General features: G+C 42.2%; 1 protein-coding gene across 1 annotated transcript in view; it reads left to right on the plus strand.

Moving 5' to 3' along the window:
- Nucleotides 1-24,153, plus strand: part of DENND1A (DENN/MADD domain containing 1A) — a 497,552-nt gene that overhangs the window by 266,268 nt on the left and 207,131 nt on the right. Inside the window, exon 9 of the mRNA XM_011931409.1 lies at nt 4,902-4,947. Within this exon, the coding sequence (XP_011786799.1) occupies nt 4,902-4,947 (46 nt within the window). The remainder of the gene's footprint in view (nt 1-4,901; nt 4,948-24,153) is intronic.

Below are 24,153 nucleotides of genomic sequence, written 5' to 3' on the forward strand. Positions count from 1 at the left end.
TATAGTAGCTCAATAAAAGTTCCTTTTCCTCTTAAGAGGATTCAAACTAAAGATATCTTCCAGGTAAAGGTTATTCTATTGTGTCTGCCTCAACACCCGCAACAGAGCCCTTTTCCTTTTCAGGGTAGAAAGAAAAGAGAGTCACTTTTACTCTCCCGTAACTGATGAAACTGATGAAGTCAGATAGTGCAGCAATTCCCAGAGAACAAAAGCTTTGTACAGGTACACCCCATTCTGCTATTCCAAGATGTACAGTAGCATCCTTACAATCACTGTCAGCCATACGGCAGTTGTGACATGGTTGTCATGACCCGCCTATGCGTAAGTTTGGTTATAACTATTAATATTATCACCGCTTTAATTTAATTATGTGCATTGTTGGTTCTACACATGTTGTTTAATTGCCGTTTAAAATGTCTTTGCAATTGCACTAGGATTCAACACTGAAAGGTAAAGTCACTGTGAATGCTGAAGGGTGCTGGAGCAGAGAAGCAGAGTATATACATTTGCTGTTACTGAAGCATATATTTCCATTCATATTTCCTAGAACAGCAACAAATAAGTTCTTTCTTGGACCTAAACAGGAAGATCACTTCTAGATGGATTTGGTTTGGTTTTGTAACTGAGATACCCTTGGAAAAATATGGACGTTGATGCCTCTGAATCAGAAAAGGATTCAGATGAGTTGGATTCTGAACATGAAGAAGTTTTTTTAAAAAGTAACTTAAGGCCGGGTGCGGTGGCTCATGCCTGTAATCCCAGCACTTTGGGAGGCCGGGGGTGGGCGGATCATGAGGTCAGGAGATCGAGACCATCCTGGTTAACACAGTGAAACCCTGTCTCTACTAAAAATACAAAAAATTAGCCGGGCTTGGTGGCGGGCGCCTGTAGTCCCAGCTACTCAGGAGGCTGAGGCGGGAGAATGGCATGAACCCGGGAGGCGGAGCTTGCAGTGAGCCAAGATCACGCCACTGCACTCCAGCCTGAGCAACAGAGCAAGACTCCGTCTCAAAAAACAAAAAAAAATAGCTTACCCAGTTTATTTTGCTATGTTTTATTTTTAATATATGCTCAAGAGTGATAAGAGGTTTTTAAAAATGTGTCCAAGTGATCAGAAAGTCATGAACCATTGTTTCCTTGCTGGTTTTTCCATTATTAGTGGCACATTAGAAAGGAAAGGCACCCTCCTGAAGAAAGTGATAAGCAACCCTCCTGAATTCAGTGGAGTATCCAGGAGACAGGAGTGTGCTTGGGAGTCAGAAATCCATGTGTAGAGATGACGTGTGCCTGTCAAGGACCTCCCATTCCTCATGGCATCTTGACCATTCTTACCAGCAGTTTACCAGGTATCCTAGAGTGGGTGTCCTACAGAACCAGGACTGGAACAAGAAACCATTCTGTGGGTAGTAAGAGAGTGGGTCCAATGGTGCCAGCCATGCCAGGGGCTCAGAGAGAACCCTACCATGTGCTGCTCCTGTGCCAGGTACCTCAGAGGTTGTCTCTAATCTCTGCAACAATCCTGAAAGATTTCCACTAGGCTAAGTACTGCCTTTTTGGAAAACGCTCTGCTAGGATATAACAAACGATAAGAAACAGCCCTGTCCTTTAATTTTTAGTAATTTGGTGTCTAGGAATTCATGCAACATGAAGGTGTTCATTTTTATCACAGTAATACTTATGATAGTGAAAAGTTAGAAGCAGCTTAATGTCTACTCTAGGGATAGCATTCAATAAATTATGGTACATCCATATTTGGTGGAATATTATGCAGTCCTTAATAATCACAAAATTATAGAACAATCTGGGAAAGGTTCATGTAGCCAATGAGAAAATAATACAATGTATGCCTTTTATGATTTCAAAGATATAAACCTGTTTAATGTGAGCCAGTATTAGAAAGGAATGCAAAAGAAAAAGTAACTGTGTTAGGATAATATAATCATGGGTAGGTGTTTTTCTCCCCAAACATTTCTTTTAAAAATAAAAAGACAAAGAAGAGGTTTCCAAGAAACTGAGTCAGTAGCTACAATAATTATTGAGAATAGAAATTGTTTTCAGACTGTACCTAGAATTACCCAATTGGATAAGTACCACATTGAGATGTTCAGGAAATTCTGGGTTTCTTTTTCTTCCCTCTCCCTCTCACCACTTGGAATTCGTAATTATCTATTTGCAGAGCAAACATGCAGTAGATTCAGGGAAATATCTGAGGCTTTGTACGTAAATGATGACAGTGTAAAAGGTATTTGTCCAAATTTGCATTCATACAAAACATGGAGCTGCTATGATTTCAGAATAAATGTGTTTTAAATATTTTCTAAATACAGAGCTGTTGCAGTTCTAACAATACTTGGCTAAGAAAACTACATTTCTACGATAGGCCATAATTACTCTTTGGAAAATTATTGGGCTTTTAAAAATGCCTATCTAAAGATACTTGAAGAATGAGTTCCATTTTGCCCTTTCTTGCATCTTCAGTCTTTTCCATGAGGTCCCTTTTTCCTTTCAGGGTATGATTGATTTTTATTGTAGGACGAAGGGGCATAGCATTAAAGTCTACATACATAAGATCCTATGGTTAAGTTATACAGAGGGCTTTTGGTATACATGTTTATTTTCAGCCATTTGAATGTCTTTTTTTGTGTATTAATTCATTTGTTGGAATTTCAGTTCAACAATTCTGGTTAAAACTCATGGTCACTGGTCAATTGCATGATTAAATGTAGGAGATGGGAAAGGTGATAAGATTTAGTTAAATATTATGGATTTGCACTTTCTCCCTTCTATGTGTTAGGCTGTGCTTCTGGTCACATTAATAAATGGCCATTTTTCTGGAATTTGTACTCTTCCTGTTTCCTTTCATTACATTAGGCAAGGTTCCACTAGATGAGACATTTGCAGTCTTAAGACTTCCTGCCAGGGTTCAGACTTTGTATTTTTGACATTGAAGCTGTCGTGTTCCTGAAGCTACTTAATTAGAAACACATTCATTTCAGTGTACACTGGAAAAAACTTGGACAGCAGAGCCAGGCACACTGGGAAGTTTGAGCATTTGTGTAGCTGGCAGCTAAACTAATGGTTTACAGTTTAGGGGGAAAAAAAATGTCACAGGGCATTTCCTTGCCCCTAGAAGCAAAGAGAAGATGAATGCACACAGCAGATACCTTAAAAAAGAAAAAAAAAAAAAAAAAGAAGAAGAAAAGACAACTCCACTTTCACTGCAGTCATGTGTATAGTTCTTTCTTTAGCTATTATCAAATACAAAAGTCTTCTAGAATAGTTAGCAAACTGAGCTGCTAATATTCAAGTCTGTTTTACATGTTCCCAAGACATGTTATATTACTGCTGAGATCTGTGGTAAGGAGGACATTTTATATTCTGGGGAAAGAGGGAAAGAAAGGATTTTCGCTTGAATTTTATTTGTTGAATGGTAATGAGGGAATCGTGCCCTTTCTTATTTTTAAATGTTTGAGCAATTTAACAATATACATGTGATGTTTAGAAACCTCCCTTGCCTATCCATTGCTTTCAGGATAAAGCCTAAACTCCACAGTATTCAGTTGGAAGCAAACCTCTCCTGTCTCATTACTTACCAGTCCTTTTTTCTCCAACTTTGTCCCGAAAGAGCCATCCTTGATCATCTACCTCTATTCTACCAGCTGCCCCAGAAGAAAAGTACCTGGTCACCCCAGTCTGAGTCAGGTGTCTTTTCTCTAGGTTCACAAAATACCATCTGCACATTTCATAGAATACGTCCCATACTAGAGAGATAGATGGAAAAGTTGCCCATCACACCCTTCCTCACTCTTCCTTGACCTCCTTCCCCTGACCCGAAGGAAAGCACTGCACAGGAAGTGAGCTTGGAGATTTCAGGTTCTGTATTACAAAATCAGTGTGGCACAAAGGAAGAAATACATATTTGGGAGTCAAATCCCAAGTCTACCACTGACTTTGTTTTGTGGTGTTAAGCAAGTGATTTAACCTCTTTAGGCCTAGTCCCTTGTCTGTAAAATGTAAAATGGGTATTGTATCTATGGGTATTGTAAAGTTGTTATGTGGATTAGAATAGATGAATTTAAAGTTCCTCATATAATGTCTAGCACATTTGTTATTGGTAGGTAACATAAATGATAATGTATACACACACACACGTACACACCAACCCCTGAAACCAAAGGCAGGACCGGTGTATCCAAAATGCCCAGGTTTTAAACCCACTGGAGTGGAGTTCTCATGCCTTTGCTCAGTCACTGACTTAGGGAACCCGTGGCTCCGTGAATGAAGCAGTTGGCAGAGGCTCTCTGAATTATAGTGTCATGGGATGGCATGTGTGCAACTGGGGAGGAGATGCTTGCTGGCAGCTCTCCAAGTACTTTGTCCAATCAGAATGGACAGTTAGATCACATCTCTTGATGACAGAGGAAGCAGCAAATACAAAATATTCTTCTTTGAAACACATTATGCCCTTCATCCAACCTTAACTGCTTTTTCTGTTGTAATCATGGCAATAATCGTTCCCATTTGTATTGGAGCTCTGCTAATCATTTAATGCATATTTTCTTTGATTCTAATAACAACATGCTGGCTGCAATCCAGGATTCCATTTTAAAGATAAGGCAACTGAGGCTGTGCAGTTGCAGAGCCACTCTTTAGGGGCTAATACCAAGGTTGATGCTCCTCCTGATACCCATGCTGTTTCCATTGCTGCCCACATTTTGAAATTCTTCTGAAGTTTCAAGGCTTGGGAACAAAATGTCATATTAGGATTTTTGTTGTGAAAGGAAATATAACTGTGCATACGTGTATTAAAACAGTTTTTCTCCAAATAGTGAACCATCTGTAATTTTCTGTCAGAAGCTACAGACATTAAAGCAGCTGTGTGTCTCTGTTTCTCTTCACAGTGCTCCCATGCCCTACCTCATAGGAATCCATTTAAGTTTAATGGAGGTAAGTTGGCTTCTTTCCTCCCCAGATGGCTCTACCTGGGGCTTTGTTTCACTGTGTGGCGGTGGAGAGACCCAGTCTCAGCAGTCACAGCTCTGCATGTGGGAGCATACCGAAGCAGCACCTCCCAGGTGCACGGAGCTGAGCGTTCAGCTTGGACGCTCTGCATTGGACTCTGTTTTCAGGGTTTTCCCACTTTGCCTAGAGACTGTGGATTTTCACGGGTTGAGGGAGAGAGAGTCAAGGAGGCAGGAGGAAAGGGTTCTTTAAGGGTTTGAATGAGGGAAGGGAAATGATTTGCTTTTCAAAATGTTTGTTCTAATCGCTATAGCAATATTGCATTCTTCATCGTAGTAAATGTGATATAAAATGTACATAGAATCATGAAGAAGGAAATTAAAATTATCCACGATACCATTATTCCAGATTGAACCATTGTTAGCATTTTACTAATCTCCTTCTTAGTCTTTATTGTCTAAATATATGTTTTGTATAAATATGCATAATTGATATGCTTTGTAATTTTATGTCTTTAATTAACATGGCTTGGGAATTTCTACATGTTTTTATCTACTCTCAGTAATAATTTTTAATTTGCCACCTATCATTCCCACTATTTGGATATACCACAACGTAACCGTTTTCCTACTGTTGGACACTGAGGTTGTTTATAATTTTTCACTATTATAAATAGCATTTCAGCGAACATCTTTATGCATAAGGCTTTATCTGCATTTTGCCTCATTTCCTTAGCATAGAACCCCTAAAGTAGAAATGCTTGGTCAAAGCTATGCATCGGATGCCAGATTGCTTTCTGTATGGCTGTACCAATTAGATAGCAATTCTTTTAAAGGACTTTTCTGTGTTTTGGTAAGTGTCATTAGTTTGTAGACATGTACCCTAAGCCCTTTCCTCCTCAGGAGAGTGTTTTAATTTGTACTAGAGCAAAATGAGGCGTGGGGAGGGGGCTTGCCTGTGTTGCACAGGAGATAAGCTCTCAGAGGGAAAATCTACAGCCATGTCCGTCTGCGGTGGTGCTTTGCATGTCTTGAAGGAAGTGCTACTTCTCTTCTTCTGTTCCCTTCATTTCACGTCGACGAGGACCACCTGCTTCACTAACTGTTGCACACTGTGCTATTGTGCTTACGAAAATGAAAGAAGTTGGTTATCGAAAAACCTGTTTGTTTGACATTGAGAATCTTGATCAAAATAGACCACAGAAATCTGCTCAAATTTCTAATTTGACAGGCCGGCCATGTGGCTCCTACATTCTGTTAACAGTTCCTCCTTGTCATCACCCAGCCCTAAGCACATACAGTACACAGTTTATGGACTATCTGGGATGATGTATTTAGATCAGATTGAAGAGATTTCTTCTGTGTTTTACCTTTGTTTGTCAAGTTTGGGGGTCTATTCAAAGCTCCCTTATGAAAAATTGAAATTCAAAGTGAATACTTTCCAATGGACCGTTAGTGCCAATTGCTGTAGAGTTTAAAACACTAATATAACGACTATTTGGTCTATCAGAGTCCACAGTTCCCTCCCGCCTGCCTCTCCTCCTGCCTTCCAGACTGCTCCAGCACAGGCTTTTTCAGACTCCTTTTTATGTCCCAGCGCCTCAGCATTCTCCAAGTTTCTAGTTGTGTCTTTCTCTTCTTTTCTATGTGCCCTCTGGTCACCTTGTTTAAGGCCTTTTGCTTCAGCTACCAGGTCAATGTCAATGACTCAGCTGGGATTTTAACGCTGGTCTGCCTCTCTCTGAACTTCAGGTCCAAAGTTTAAAGTGCCAATTGGATTTCACCTGGATGTACTACAGATGTCTCCCCCAGTCTTCCCCAAACAATTTATTATCTACACACACACACACACACACACACACACACACACAGAGTCTCTCTCTCTCTCTCTCTCTCTCTCTCTCTCTCCCCCCCCCTCTCCCTCTCCCTCCCTCCCTCCCTCCCTCTCTCTGTAAGCCACTCCACTCCCCTTCCACTGTTCCAGGTTCCTGTGAATGGCACTACTGCCTTCAACGGCACCTAAGTGGGACACACTGATCATGGCTGAATGCTCTTCTTCCTCATCCTCTCTAAATACTCACAAAGCTCTAAAATGTCTCGCACCCTGTTCTTTCCTCACTGCCTTCATTGACACTTTGCTTTGCTTTCTTGGATTCTTGCAAAAGCCTTATTCATTTGATAAACAACATGAGGGCCTCTTGTGTTCCAAGCATTTTGCTAGGTCCTGGAGGTATGGAGATGAATATAAAGTTCAGTGCATAGTCATAACACTGCATGGGTTGCCCTCTACCCGGTCACTTGATAACCATGGGCTACATAATATGCTTGGGGAGGAGCCTTCCAGCCTCCCCTACACAGTCCCTGGATTCTGCACAGTCTCTCCGCTGCTGTCAAGCCTTCTGCCTGGTCACTGACCCATGTTAGCTCGTGCTCTTGCTGATCCCTAAACATATCCACATTCCCACCCCGCTGCATGCATTAGCCCTGCCCTTCTCCACCTCTTCCAAGAAGTCCTCCTGCTCTGTTTTCTTCTTTGACTTACAGTGCCTCTTGCTTTGAATAATAACTGTTTGCTTCTTTGTCCCTCTCCATCATCCCCTGGAGGATGACTTCTTTGGGAACAAGGACGGTGCATCATTCACTGTGGTGTCCTCAGCACCTAACAGGATGCCACACAGGTGGTATTCTCTGAGCAAATGCTTTGTGAAAAGAAGCGTTGAGTGAATGCTTGGAAAGCTGTAATTTGGAGCACATTTAGAAGCCCTCTAACAGGCATCACTGTTTTCAGGCAACCCAATGCCATAATTTTACTTACAGGTGTGGGAAGTGAATTTTTTACTTTTTATATAATTGTAAGTAATTTAAAATAAGGCCTTTTGTAGTAAAACATGGCAAAATATGCATACATTTTGCAGCTGAAACTTGAGACAGAGTTTTGCACTTACATGAATGGGTACAGGTCTCTTCTGCTCAGCCTTTGAAGGACGTTAAGGGAGAAGGCTCAGGGGGCACTGGCTAAGATAGACCTTAGCCCTGCTGATTGACAGAGGCTGGGAAGGAGTTTGCTATGCTGAACTCCTGTGTAGTCAGCACAAAAATAAAAACAAAAATGGGAGTTACCCCACTCTTGAAACCAGCCAAGACACTTTCTGAACAAAGAAGTGTTTCCTGGGTGTGTAGGGCAGCCGTGAACTACCGAATCTTAGAATTCAGTCTCCTGACCTCCTCCCTGGAGTTTCAGCTCAGATTCCGGTTGCCGTAGTTGTACTTTCTGATTGGGTTTATCTAGTTCCATTGTACCCTTCAGGTGAAAGGGATGCTTCCCATGCGGTTTCTTGCAGGAACCTCCAATTCAGATCTGGGGCCAAAGGAAAGCTCTTTACGGAAGGTGCTCAGGAAGGCCCATCTCCTCTTGCTACACTAGTTTTCTTACTGGCAATTCAGCAAAAGGCTTATTTTTGACTGTCTTGTTATTTTTTCTTGAAAGCTATAGGCACCTTATTATGCCTTTGCATATGTGCCAGAATTTTTTAAACTTCAAATGAATGTGGCAGATGTTCATAAAAGTTTAGAAAAAGCTACCATAGGAAGACTTTTTAACCATTTTTATGACACTCAAATTTGTTGCACAAAAAGAAATATAAATTACAAACTTGCATTCTTATTTTTAAAAAGGTTATTTTGAGGAAATACCTAATTCTGGTTCATGCTCTTACAGGGTGCCATTAAATGGTAACCTAGTCACCTTACAGAGTTCGCCTTCCTCCCAAAGTGACAAGTGTATACCTGATCGCCATTCTTCTCTCTCCTTCTGCCTGTTTATAGTCTCTCTCTCATTTAAGCAATCTGAGGGTAGTGGCATGTTAGCAGAATAGCCAAGGGTATTGGCATAGACCTAGTTTCTTCTTGGAGAGAATGATCGTGTTAGCTGGCAGCTAGGAAATCCCAAAACACGGCCAGATTCCACAGTGACTGTCCTTTCATTCAAGCGATCTCAATTTAGCTCAAGAGACATTTATGCAGCCCCTCTTCTGTGCCATCTCTGGTAGCAGGTGCCAGGTCATGTGTGGTCGATGGTGCTTCTCCTGTTTGATAAATGAAGACCTTCCTCCCCAAGCCTCACAAACAACGCATTGTGTACAGACCTCAGAGTGACATGAAGGATGCATCCAGAAGGTATTTTCTATCCTTGGTGGTGGGATGGTCAAGAAGGAGAAAGGAAAGGTGACAGCAATGACAGTTCCAGACAGAGGCTCAGGTGGCTTGTAAATGAAGCTCCACCCGTACACAGGGGCAATAAAGTAGAGCAGTTAGAATGTGACACCCCTACTTCCTGCTTACTTGATTGTGGGCAAGGTGATTCACCTCTGAGTCTCTATTTTCTCACCTGTACACTGAGGATAATGGCTGTCTCCCTTATGGGATCAAAGGGAGGAGCCAGTGAGATAATGCCTATCAGATGCCCAGCACAGTACCTGCACATAAAGAGCTCAACAAAGATCAGCAATCCTTGCTGAGTTTACTTCTTTGGAGGCCTTCAAGCCATTTCCATTGTTAAACTGATGGCTTCGAAACTGTGTTTTGGGAGTTCTTGGGTTCCCAGGATCATCATCCTCATATCCTAGGGAAAGACAGTTTCAACACAATTGGTTTGTTCCTGCCTTGTTTCCTCCTGGTCTGCAATGCAGAAGCACGGTACCAGGCTTGGGAGTGACACTTCTGTAGAATTTGACAAATGTACTTTCAAACCCCTGCTTGACCACTTCCCTGCTGTGCTAACTCCAGCCATGATCTTTCTGTATCTTACTTTCATCCTAAGAGCTGAGTCCTGTATATGGACAGCATATACCAGTGTCTGGCATGTGGTGGGGACACAATATACATTCCTTTCTACAACAGAGTTCTGAGAGCTTTCTGTGTACCGGGCACCATGTTTATACTAGGAGCTCTGTATAAAAATGGTGAATGTGATGTAATCTCCACCTTCAGAGGGTTGTGTCTAGACCAGATGCAGAACATTATAAAGTAATTATAGTGAATTTGGGATGCTGTAGGTTCTGGGAGGAGAGAGGCTGACCCTAGCCTTGAGACTAATGCTTCTCAGAGGAAGAGAATGCGCACACTGAAACCTAGCAGATAAATGTAAGAATTAGGTAAACCAGGGAACAGAGAACAGCATCTGCAAAGACTTAGGTGTAGGCAAAGGGGGCTTTCCAGGAGGTATGAGTTAGTTCAGCCTCTGATAGAAGCATGAGCTGAGGGGTAGGCAGGCCAGGCCCAGCCCATCCAGGGCCTTGGAGGCTGCAGTAAAGAGTTTGAACTTTATAGGGCAATGGAGAGCCATTGAAGGGTGTAAATAGAGGAGGGACATGGTCAGGCCTTCTCCTTCTGGGCCATTAGAAGCACAGTCCTTCCGTATAAAATGCTTGGAAACCACTTAACCATGTTAATAAAGTAAATTGATATTTGCAAAGATCAAGGTAATTCTTAAGGAAATTGCACATCAAAAACATGTACATAAAATTCAGATGGGTCAGTGTCCCAAACCTGAGCTTCTACATGGTTTCTTTGCTACCAAGCTGTGACAGATGTGTTTGTAGTGATGACTTTCTTCAAAGTATTAGCGCCACTTTTACTAGATTGTGTCATTTCTTCTCTGTTTTCAAGTACATTTTATGAATTAGCTATTCCTTCTACACCTCAGTTTAAGCGTATGAATGTATTTTATATACTATGTGGTAGTGCAAGGCAGTAGAAGCAGGGGGAGTGAGACCCAGGGACCGGTTGGCAGGCCCCCAGCTGCTTCTCCCCTCCAATGCAATTTCAATAGGCGTGTGATGGGTGCATGGGGAACGCCTAGCATTCTGCTCCTTTCACCATCTTTTATCTAGGAAGGCTTAGCCATGGGTCCCTAGAAGCCTAGTTTTGCAAATATACAAGTGCTTAAAACAGCACTGAGCCACCCGTTGGAGGACAGCATCCAGGTGCCAAATCAAAAGCTCATCTTGGTCTCTGGGATCGGTTCCCAATTTAACTATGGAACTTTTACACAAAATAATAGGATTCATTTATTTACAGGCAAGGGGAAAGTAATGGAGTTTTTTTCCTTTGCATTTCAAAGAACTGGAATTTCTGTCAATTGAGTTGGCACTATTTTAACTAGTTTTTTCTTTTCATTTTTCCCTTGGCGTAGAAAGTCTTTCATGCTTTGTTCCTTTCTCTTTTTTTGATATTTATTTTTAAACAGAGTAAAGGAGAATGTTTCTTGTTTACCATTGTACCATTTTGCTTCTTTGTAGGACTCCACATGTAGACAGAAGTAAGATGTAGTTCACATTTGTTAATGCTGCAATTGATGCAAAATTCTGAGCCATAGTTACATCCAGGTATAAATGGTGACTTGTATATGTGTCCTCACAAGAATAGAGATGTTCCATTGGACATTTGTTAGTGCCAAGTGATCATATTCTTGCTTTATTAAAAAACAGCCTGGGCAACACAGTGAGACCTCATCTCTACATAAAATTAAAAAAAAAAAAAAAAAAAAAGCCAAGTGTGGTGACACGCAGCTGTAGTTCCAGCTACTCAGAAGGCTAAGGCAAGAGGATCACTCAAGCCAAACCCAGGAGTTCAAGGCTGCAGTGAGCCATAATTGTGCCACTGCACTCCAGCCTGGGTGACAAAGACCCTGTCTCAAAATAAAATGAAATAAAAAGTGATATTTGCATGAAAAATTTCACCTGATGGTTTCATTCATAGGCTCATGGCAAGAAAGAGAAAGGGTTGGAGGAGACTTTAACATCTTTTGAGTACTTGCCAGCCACTGTGCTAAGGACTTGACCTGTTTTAATGTTTGAGCATTCCTCAGACATTCTCTGCAAAGTAGGAGATATCCACACTTGCAGATGGGGAAAATGAGGCTCTGAGAGGTAAAATACAGTTGGCCCTCTGCATCCACAGGTTCCATGTCCACAGATTCAACCGACCACAGATCAAAAATATTTGGGGAAAAAAAAAAGGAAAGAATATAAATTAAAAAGCCAATACAGTATTGGCTATTTTTGTATAATGTTTGTATAATTGTTGTATCATAGTTGTTATATACAGTACCACAACTATTTAACATTTACATTGTATTAGGTATTTATAAGTAATCTAGAGACAATTTAAAGCATACAGAAGTATGTGCATTGGTTATATGCAAACATTATACCCTTAGGTATCAGAGACTTGAGCATCTGCAGATGTTGGTATCCACAAGGGCCCTGGAATCAATCCCCCTCAGATATTGAGGGACAACTGTAATTTGTACCCAGGCCTTCAGCTGTAAGAGGTTTATCAGTCCCCAGAGCCTCTGATCTGTGTACCCTCCCATCAGGTCATGTGGATTATACCTGTGCCACCCCAGTCCTGGGCAGAGTCTCCACCTATCCTGGGCTTTTCCTTCTCGGTGCTGTGCGCTGGGGATTGTGGTAAGGAGGGGAAAGGAGGGCTTGCAGCTGGTGGCCCCATATTCCTCCAGAGACAAGCTCTGAGTATACTTTGACTGGAACCTGGTTACTTGGCCTCATCAAGTCTCCACTCTCTTATCTGTAAAATTAAATTGATATTATCCGTATCAAAGACTTGTGAGAATTAACTGATGTAGTTTATTCAGTTAAATCAAATGTGAAGGGCTTTTAAAAAATACTATGCCAAACATTCATCTTCCTAGTTACTAGTATAAAAATAAGAGGCAAAGTTTAAATCAGTGAAACCTGGATGAAGATTGCTTTATTTTGTAAAGAAAAAGGTAATTGAACAGTGGCTTGGCCCTGGAATTTCCTTAGCATGCTCTGTGTTCTCATGTACAGTCATCACTTACGAGTCTCGTACCATCCAGAAGGTTCCTACTGCAAACGCAGCAGGCTCTGTTCACCTTAGGCCTCCAGGAAGGCCCTGGATTGAGCAGATGGATTTCCCATAGAAGCTGTCTCCTCTTCACAGTAAGCATTTGCTTTTAAAATGAGTATGAATCTCAAATGCCACTTATCCTAATGTTGGAATTAGTTAATATGAAACAATTTAAAAAGCTCTAGTAGTAATTTATGTATTCAAAGGGAACAAGTACTTCTGGCTGAGTTAAGTATCTCTTGTAGTCAATACATTTGCAGTCTAACTTGTCATGATGAAACATTCTCATGTCAGATGGAATAGTCCTCTGTTACAGATGAGAAAAACTCAGTAATGATGAGAATCCCAGTGGAAGAGGTGAAACCATCATTGATACTTTCATTTTTGTATTTTCCTATCATCATTTATGTCATATATAGGTTGCATTTAGCAATGTTAAAACTGACTTCAGAGAAAACTTAAAGTTTATAAATTGTTGCCAAGAGAAGCTTGAATGAGTCAAATTCCTGCCAGATTGAGGTAAGGAGCAGTGGGCAGTGAGCAGGGGGGCTGTGTAACAGAGAGCTCTTGGGCACTGGAGTCATACAGACCTGAGTTCATATTCTAGTTTCACCACTACTGGGTCACTTTAAACAAGCACCTTTATTTATTTATTTATTTTTATTTTTGTGATGGAGTCTTGCTTTTTTGCCCAGGCTGGAGTGCAGTGGTGCCATCTCAGCTCACTGCATCCTCCACCTCCTGGGTTCAAGCAATTCTCCTGCCTCAGCATCCCGAGTAGCTGGGACTACAGGCGTGTGCCACCACACCCGGCCTAAACAGACTCCTTTGTTTAAATCAGAAATCTGTTTCTCAGAGGAAAAGGGTATGGTTACTACATCACACAGTTTGACCACTTTGCACAAAAATGCTCTTTTGCTGTCCTCTTAAGAGATTCCTGTTGCAAACAACTATACATAATAATCTTGACCATTGAATGAGGGTCTACTAATGTACATGCCGCTTTAGCCATGTAATTTCTCATTGCCACCACTTTGAAAGAGGTGCCTCTGTTTTGCAGATGGGTATGTGAAGGTGCCTCTTTGAGCCCCAGACTCCTCACTGGTAAAATAGGTAGTTGCCCCATTTCATAGGCGTTTTCAATGAAGAGTAAATAAGAAGGTACATGAAAACACTCAGATTGGTGCCTGACACACGGTGGGTGCCAAATAAATGGAAGTGATTATCAATATTATGTAGGTGTAGAATTGATATACTTCCCTTACAAAGAAACTAAAAGACTGATCTACCTAAGATTGACTCTGCCCTCCTTTTTCCTCCTCTGTTTTTATGTTTCTAAAGAGTGACTTTTTCTAAACTGACATTAGCTTAAACTTATTTTTTAACTGAGCCCAGCCACATGGGACTGTTGACTTCATAAACTCCTTGCAAGTGATTAGGGGCGGGGCCATTGTGGGAGCTCAGAGACCAGCAGTGTGATGATTGAAGAGCCGTACCCTTGGCCTAGACAAATCCCACTTGAAATCTGGGCACATGTGGTTTTGTTTAACACCATGCTCAACCGACTCATGGTGTGGGTTTGTGACCATCAGGCATTTGTTGTTGATATGTGAGGTCACCACAGTAGGGGTGTTTGTCAACCAAATTAAACTTCCTCTTAATGACCTAAAATAATTGATTTGGAAGGCCGTTAAATGAGCCAGGGCAATGTGTAAGCAAGCTGAAATCCAACATTTTCTGCACAAATTAATGCATGTTGTTGTTCGTTTGTTTTTGCTTTTCTTTTGTTGGGGAAAATGTGGCTGGCCCATGGGCTTTTTGAGCAGTTGGTGAACCTGAGTTTGAATCCCAGTTCCGCCATTTACCTCTGTAATTTGGGCAAGTTGCTGAGCTTCTGTGGGTGTGTGCCTTAACATCCCCATCAGCAAAATGAGGACACCTGCCATAAAGTGATGACAACTAGAAATAATATGACCAAAGTGCCATGAATGTTACTAGACCATCACCCACTGCTAGCTATTATTATTAATAAAATATTTCCAATAGGCATCTCAAGAAGATAGCTCAACAATCACTTGTACAAAGTGGTCAAACTGTGATGTAGTAAGCATTAGCCTTTTTATCCCCCCCGCTAAACTAATTTCTCCACACACTACTCTGTTTACTAAAGTTAAACATCCAGAGAGAAAAGTGTGATTAAAAAATGGAGTCTATAGATCTCTCTTTACATATTGTTTGATTCTCAGCTCATTTCAAGAGGCACTTAAAGTTGGATACTTAAGATATATGCTGTTTAGGCTACAAAAGAAGTAGGTTTTTTCTTTGGCTGTTGGATTCAGACATTTATGATGTAAGTTCAGGCCTTTGCAGGTAGAGCTTGGGACCACCGTTCTATGTTTGTTTAGAAACAAAGGCATTGGCTGGGGGCTTTTCTGAAGTGTGATGAACAGTGGCACCGAAGTTTTGTTTTGTGGTTGGAAGTTATCAACATCCCTGAGAGTGGTTTATGTGTCTTGCCTAAAATCCTTCCCTCCATAAACCCAAATATTGACAAAAGCTAAAAGGTGCAGACTGGAGCTATGCCTATACTCCTAGACACTTCCTGAGCCAAATATAATGTCTGTTAAACCTTGGTGCCTAGGAGTCAATTGTTTCCCAAGATTCAGTGGTAATACGTTTATATCCTCCCTCTTCAGCGTTTAACTGCAAATATTTTGTACTGGCCGAATGGGTTAAATTATGAAGCTTGATAAGTACATATGCACACTACCCATCCCTAGCTTTAGAAGAAGGGGGAAAAAAAAAAGAAAGAAAAAGATAGCTATGATTTTTGGATGTCATCCCAATTTTTAAAAATAAGAGAATTTGGACATTTTGGCATATGGGGTTTTTTAAATGAAATTTCATGGAACTGAAAACAGTCAATTTTAGGTTTCCAAAAATTGTTTAGATTTTCGCTGGTATAAATTTGCTGCACATGGTTTTGGGGAAGTTCTGAGAGATGCATTTGGGACTTTGGGGTTGATTTTATTTTATTTCTTGAGATTTGTGATTGAGTTTTAAAAGGTGATCTCCCCCCCGCCCCAACTCAAAGTATAAATCAGGGGAGATCAGAGTTCCATTTTCTAAGGACAGTTTTGGGTAATGACATCATTATGCACTGCTGCACAACTGGACTTGGGGCTGAGTTATTGAGCCTTGTTTCAGCACCATTTGGACACTGCAGAGCATATTCCCCTTCCCTGCCTCAGAGTGATTTTGGTCGTGCCATTAGCAGCAGCTGCTGGTGATAAGCACTGGGAGAGTCACCTGTGTAGGGTCAGGCTTATTGCACATCAAGGTTTGGCCATGTCGGAAGAGAGGGAAGATGCCTGGGAGGGGGCTCCAGGCCACCTGCCGAGTGAAGATCAAAGGGTTGAAAGGTCAGAGGGCTCAGCTCCCTTAACCGTATCTGTCTGTGCAATAACTATTTCAGATTGTAAATCTTAGCAATTTCATTAAGTCCTCCTGGCTGCTACTGGGGCATTGAAATAATAAAATTTTATATCTATTGCCTTTCCTGCCTCTGGCAGTCAGGCTGATACGTTCTCTGCAAGATGGTGGCGTCTTTATGAAAACCTTCCCTGGAATGATCAGAGCAGCATTAATGAAGCCTCAGATTGGGAAGTTGGGGTTCACAGGACCTCATCCTCGGCAGGAGGGAGGGGGGTTTATAAGTAAAGAAGACCCACACAAACCATTTAGCAGCCTTTTAGATTGTGTAGCACCTCTCTTCTGAAAAGCAGGTCAGCAAAATATTACCTATTGCTAAATGTTTAATCTTAGGAGGAGGGGTGCACTTTCTCACTGCTGCTGCTTATTAAATAGCCCCTGTTCTAATGACTGCAGGGCCCATCCTTTTCAACAATCCCAAGAGCAGATACAGGTCTCACTTCTCACTCCACAGACCTTTTGGGTGCTTTTAGAGACTTGTCTCCTGAATATGATTTTCCAAATATTTTTCCTAGATCTTAAAGTTGTTAAGGACTGTGAGGGGCTCCTTGGCTCTTGGGTAGGACAAATCAAAGTAATGGCTGCCCCTTTACTGCCCATATGTTTAAGACCCCCTGTAGTTTGTTTGAAAAGTTAAGAGATTTTCACAGTGAAGGTGCCATTTCTGAAATTTAAAGTGTTCCTTTTCACCGCGAGATAAGTTCACTCTGATTAAGTCCGTAATTCTCACTAAGCCATGTTTATGGGGGCAATAAACAATGTTTCAGCGTGCTTGTTAAATTGGGTTTCCAACCTCTCCACTCTTTAAAAATTGACATTTCAAATAAAAGGCAGGTGGAGATGGGAGTCGGGCTTCGCGGTGCTTAGTGATGAATGAATGATGGCAAGTGGTGGTTGTATGGGAGGAATGAGGTCCTATTTTATGGCAGGGTAACCCCAAACCATTTGGGGACTAGGCAATCAACATCCGCTTACACTCCCAGTGAAACTCTTAAATTCAAATTCTATTGTTTCAATTTGGATGGATGCTATTTTGAACTACTGCCAGACACCTTATGCTCATTATTTAATTTTCATAATGCATCTGTGCTCTGGTAGTGGGGCCCCTATTTTACAGATGGTGAAATATAGGCACAGAGAGGTTAAGTAACTTGTCCAAAGTCACACAGCTAATAATTAGGAGGAGCAGGATTCAAACACAGTTATTTCATTGCGTGAAACAGTTTAGTGTGTACAAAAGAAAACTATTATGCTGGCCCTACTTTTAGGGCTTGCTTGCCACTGTGTTTCAGCACTTTGGTAAGTCTGTGCAGGGAGGTCACAAGAGATGTGTGGAGGTGGCCACTGTCCTCGGTATTTGCTCAGCAGCAGCTCTGTGCCTGGAAGGTGGAGGAGGCTGCACAGCGAGGAGAAAGGCACCAGGCTTTGGGGTCAGGCAGTCCCAAGCTCAAATCTTAACTCTGATACTCTAGGATCTGTGGCAAGTTACTATACCTCTTGGAGCTTCAGGTTGTTCTTCTGTAAAATGTGAATAATAAAGCTCATTTCAAGAGGTTGCTTTGAGGATATTTTAAAATAATATATTCTAAAATACAGGTAAATATAAAATACAGTATATTTAAAAACTCAGCAGTGCTTCACAGGTACCAGTGGTAAGCCTTACCACAGTGTGTGTAAATAGCGTGAGATTAAAGCAGTTATTTTAAGGGGGAAGTGATAGCGCACAGGAAACTTCACTAAACAAGTTTTAACTGTGGGCCAAAGAATCTGTTGTCCACTCTGCTTGGCATGGGGTTTAGAGATGACAACTTGAGGCAGGGATAGGAGTAGTCAGGAGGGTTTTCTAGAAGAGCAGGATCTGGTGGGTGGCGGTAACGTGGCGAGCTATGTCTGGGCCATGCTTCTCATCTTATGGAATGCTCTGCCATCTCATCGCATATTTGTGCTTTGCAGCTGTGGGGAAAGGTGTTGACACTTTCTTGTCCTCTTTTTACACATGAGGAAACTGAGTCTGCAGCAGTGGGAAGCCTGCTCCAGTTTGAGACAAAACACCAGCAGATCAGAGTGTGAGTGGGCTTACCCCTCCATTCTGGATGGCGGAGCGGAGGCCAGGCTGGATGGAGGTTCTGTGTTGGGGTGGATTTCTGGAGTGGACTGCTAGGAGAACTGGCAGAACCCAGCTCCCAGAGGTGGACCACCTGGCACTGACCGAGCATCTGCTCAGTGGTGGACTCTGTATGAAAGACATGTTCCCAGTGTCTCCCCCAATCTTTTCAACAACCCTAAAGGTAAAGAGCATGATCCCGGCTCACAGCAAGGAAAACTGGTGCTAGAGAAGGCTGAGTGCCTTGCCTGAAGCTGCCTAGCTTGTAAGTGAAAAGGCCAGGACCCCAGCCTGGGCCCAGGACCACAGAGGGGAGAGAATGGGGCTGGTGGGTGAGTGGGGAATGGTCCACTGGAGAGAAGTCTCTTCTGCTGCATACTCCTGTGCCCTTTCTCAGATCTACCCACAGCCCATCCACAAGGAGAGGCAGGGAGCCCCTTGAGTTTAGAGATCATGGTTTAATCATCTCTGTGTCCCTGAGACCTAGTGTAAAGTTGACACGAATGATGGCTCCATACGTGACGCACCAAATGAGTGAGTGAATGAATACCCAGTGGATCGATGGCCAGGAAAGGGGCCATTGGAGAAAAAGCCCCTTTGCTGATCTGGCTTGAGAATCCTTGGACTTGTTAATGAGAGTCAGTGCCTATTACCTTGTGAGGGGTGGATTTGGCCTGACCTGGGAGGTGCTTACACCACTTCCCTCCTCTGCCAAGCTTCTGTTTCTGTTTAAAGCACACTGGGAAATTCCAGCGGTGTTTTCAGGGCTCCTCTGAACTGTCAGGCTTAGATTTTTAATTTTGTGGAGCAGGAAGGAGCAAATCAGTGACTCTTGGCTCCAAAGAAAAGCCACTACGTTCATCAACTGCTTGGCAGCTCGATGACCTTTGGGGCCTGTGGAAGGGAAGGAAAATGTCACTCTTCCCTCTGTGTGTATCTGAGATTTCAGGAGGGAATAAAGAGTTTAGAATACCTGAATGTTTGCCTTTCCTTTCCTGTCCTATCCACTTTCCCTCTTATTTCTCTTTCCTTTCCTCCTAGGAGGCCACCAGCTTCCCATGCTGTTCTTTGTTATGTACTCATATATATGCGCATGCATTTGGGCACATTTTGTGCATGCTGTGTAGTGGAAAGAACACTGGCTCATGGAACCCAGATTCAAATCCTTTCTCTGATGCATCCAGTTGTAAGAACACGGGCAAATTATTTAATCTTTAGCCTTCTTTCCTCATCCATCAAATAGGTGTGATTCTGTGGGAAACTCTCCCCTCCCTGGGAATTTTAGTGGTGTCTGAGCCAGGCATCAAAATACTTCAGGGCTTGATTCATCTGGTATGCCTAACAAAGGTCTGTTGTATTAGTTGCTCAGTATGTTTGTTGATTGAAACAATGTGTCAGAGCAAATAATGCCATGCCTTGGGTGGAACAAAGGTATTGCTGTTCCTCTGAATGCCTAGAAGTGTTTCTTAGCCGCGTGACCTCGGACCAGTTATTTTACCTCTCTGACCCTCAGTATCCCTCTCTCTCCACAGGGACTTCATGGGGATTACATTAAATGATACATGTAAAGAGTTGGGCTATGGGAGGAACACAGCAGCTAGTGACTGTAATTTTGTTGTTATGTGTGTCAGTAAGATGATGGATGCAGAGCATGTCATACAGTTCCTGATACACACAGGCCTCTGTAACACTGGCTGTGGCTTGGACTGATATGTGGCCATAGGAGTGCAGTTGGAGAAGAAAGGCATGTATTAGTCCATTCTCACACGGCTGTAAAGAACTACCTGAGACTGGGCAATTTATAAAGAAGTTTAATTGGCTCAGAGTTCTGCAGGCTGTACAGGAAGCATGGCCTGGGAGGCCTCAGGAAACTTACAATCATGGTGGAAGGCGATGGGGAAGCTGCCACATCCCACATAGCCAGGAGGAGGAAGAGAGAGACGGGAATGCTACACACTTTCAAACAGCCAGATCTTGAGAGAACTCACTCACCATCACAAGAACAGCAAGGGGGAAATCAGCCCCTATGATCCAGTCATCTCCCACCAGGCCCCTCCTCCAACACTGGGAATTACAACAGGGCATGAGATCTGGGTGGGAACACAGAGCCACACCATATCAAGGCAGCTGCTTGGAACCCAGAGACAGTCATTTAGAATAAAGTTTTGATTAATGAGCTACTAAGATGTAATTTTTGGTTTAATTTTAGCCATATTCTCTCCCTTTAAAAAACAAAACAAACAAACCAAAAAAAACAGAAAAGCTCCCAAGAAGTCATACTTACAGGGGACATAAAGTATAATGTCAAGAGTCACATCAAGTATGCTCCTCTCACAGAGAGATCAACTTATACCAGACTTAGTTTTAAACAAATGCAAAGCACGTTGTGGGCGTGATCATAAACATGTGAGGATGCTGTGCCATCTCAGAGCAAAGTGTCTTTGCAGGAAGCCAGCCTAGACCCTTCTCCTTTGCTTGGAGTCCCATTACTGGTCTCAGAAGTGCTGCCTTGGGCGCCGTCTTGGCCATAAGAGAGTAGATGATGCTTACCGGCTTTGGGCGTCACCCCAGAAGGGAACTTTTTACTTAATCCTCTCACAACCCTATGTAACAAGTGGTTATAGACCCATTTTATGGATAAAGAAATTGAGGTTCAACTAGGATTAAATCATTTATCTTGGGTCCTGTAACTAGGAATTGAGGAAGATAAAATCCCAAGCCCAATCTACCTGACTCATGCTCCTCCTCAGGACTGCAAAGGCGTCTCCGAAGGACCCTAACAATGTTGTGGCTTTGTCCTTCCCTGGAGGGAGTCAGTGCAGACTGAGAAGCAGTGTGTGTCCTGGAGCTGTCTGCCTTCACAAACACATTTTCTAACAGTAAAATAGAGTCTCAATTGAGTCACTTTTATTATAGAATTATTGCTATCTTGATTTTTTTATAATAATAACTCATATATAGTGCTTCTGATATACCAGACACTGTTCTAGGTATTACACATATATTAACTCATTTAATTGCCAAAACAATCTGGTGAAGTCCATTTTTTGTTGTTGTTGTGTTTTTGGTAAACATTTTCTTGAAGTGTGAGGGAAAGATGCACCCATCCTAAATGTACAGTTAAAGCCAGGCAAAGTGGGGCACAGTGGCATGCACCTGTAGTGCCGGCTGCTCAGGGGGCTGAGGCAGGAGGATCACTTGAGCCCAGGAGTCCGAGTCCAGCCTGGGCAACACAGCAAGACCTCATCTCCCAAAAAAGATAAAAAATAAAAAAAAAAATAACCAAACCAACACAGAAACCCATTAAATGTACAGCTAGTTGAGTTTTTACAAGGTGGACATGTACATGTAACCACCACCCAGATATTGAAACAAAATATTACCAGCCCCCTAGAAACTCCTCTTGTACCCTGTTCTGGTCAGTTTCCCCCAGCCCAAGGATGACCACTGTCCTGGATGTCAGTGCTGTTTTCATCTCATTATACAGCTAGGGAAACCGAGGCACAGGAAGTCTAAGTAATTTGCCCAAGGTAGCACAGTTTTCATTGGCAGAGTTAGGATTCAGACTCAGGTAGTCTGGCTCCAGAGAATGCACTTTTATATGAGACGTAGCCAAGAAAAGAACAATCGCTTGGTGGCAGTTTAATTTTTAATAGCACAAGAGTATAATAGTAGAGACTTATTCACATTTTCCTTTGTTCTGAAAATCAGCTGTTTAAATCCTTAGTCTTAGAACTCTAATCCATTTTATTGACACAACTTGCAAATTGCAAGGATAGAAACTTGCCTTTAATAGCCCCACATTTATTGATCACTTATTGCAATCAGACATTGTGTTAAATTTTTCATACCTCTTAGCTCACTAAATCCTCGCAACACAGCTGTGCAGTATTATCCCCATTTTACTGATAAGAAAACTGAGGCTCAGAAGTGAAGAATTTGCTGACGTTTACACAATACAGAAGCAGGACTTGAATCTGGCTGCCTTGTTCCAGACCCACAGTCTTAATCGCTGTGTTAACTCCTATCTGGCTTTCTGTGTCCACTGTGAATTAATTCTACACTAATTAATCATGCTAATTTTACATGATTGTTATCATTGCCATCATTATTATTATTCCCATTGCACTTCCTTGAGCAGACTCTGATTTGCTTTTGTTGAGCTGACATTGTCCATTCGGGCTTACGTTGACATCTGCTGCCGGGCAGGCCTCCCAGTAGAGTGGATCTAGCCACAGTCATTTCTCATTCCCCAGTTAATGAGCACTTGCCTTGTGTCAGGCACTGTGCTGGGCACTGGAGACAAATAAGACACAGCTCTGCCCTGGCGATGGTCCTGGTCTAAGGACAGCAGAAAAGATTCACCCAGTGCTGGCCTGTTTACTCTATGTGTGTCACCTCCCTGAACCACACAACCTCCATCCTAGAAAGGGTGTCCTGTTTTGCTGCACAGCTGCTGTTGGAGGAGCAGAGGCAGAACTGAGCCCCTGCTCCTCAATGTCCAACCCTGCGCTCCCAAGCCGGCTGAGTGCTGCATGCTCCTGGCCACTCTTTGGATCCCCTGGGTGACATTGCCAGTGCACACCGTTGCCCTTCATCTTGTGGCTTGCTTCTAAGTACTACCTTTTTCTCACTAGCTGCCCAATTCCCTCCTTGCACAGGTAGGATACACCCCCACCCCAATCTGTGTGGGCAGCTGGTGTGGTTTTAATTAGTGTAGCTGATATTATTTTATATTTTAGGGAGGAAATCCCATTGTTTTCATACAACCAGCTCTAGAAAGTAAGGCTCAACACCATCTTGGCTACAGGAAAGAAACCAAAGAGAGAGTGTTTATTAAACAGACCCCCTCCTTTGTATAGGGAAGTCTATCAGAATCTCTAGGGACATTGGCTTTTTATGTTTATCCTAAGAGGGCATGACTTGAAACAGTTAAAAATCCTGGACTAGATGAAAAAAGAAGGGGACAGGGAGCCAAACACAGCCACAGATCAGAATGTACACTGAGGGGTGGCCCTGGGGAGAGTCGCCTTGTAGCATGGCATTCATTCACCATTGTTCGCACACTCTTACCTTGTGTGGTTCACTGTGATTTTATTCTGTGTTCTGGAGAGAGTGCTAATGTGTTTATCAACTTCATTAAGGTATAATTTATCACAACTCATCCATTTAAAGTATATGGTTCAATGAATACCTTCATTGGGGTATATTTATCACAACCCATCCATTTAAAGTATATGGTTCAACGCATTTTGACAGTTTTATACAATCATGAAACCACCACAATAAAGATATAGAATATTTTCATCACCCTCAATGATCATTTGTTTTTATTTAACAAACACCAAAAAAAGTGTTTTTATTTAACAAACACTTATCTTGCACTTCCCATGTGCCAGGCACTACTCCAAGTACTTTAAAATATTAATCCATTGAATCCTCACAAGTCTGTGAGGTAGGTACTGTTATCCCCCGTTTATCAAGGAGGCAACTGAGGCACAGAAAGATTAAGTGACATGCCCAAGTTGGCACAGCTAGTGGATGGTAGAGATTAATTAGAACCCAGACTGGCTTTGGATCTATGTTCTTCACCTCTAGGCTCTGCTGCCTCGCCTCTCATTCATTCATTCATTCATTCATTCATGAATTGTCTGCTCTTGGGCAAATATTGCGGTAGGAGTTGAGAGTAGAGAAATCTGATTC

Source organism: Colobus angolensis, unplaced genomic scaffold (genome assembly GCF_000951035.1).
Source record: "Colobus angolensis palliatus isolate OR3802 unplaced genomic scaffold, Cang.pa_1.0 Scaffold9, whole genome shotgun sequence".
In the NCBI taxonomy this organism is placed as follows: domain Eukaryota; kingdom Metazoa; phylum Chordata; class Mammalia; order Primates; family Cercopithecidae; genus Colobus; species Colobus angolensis.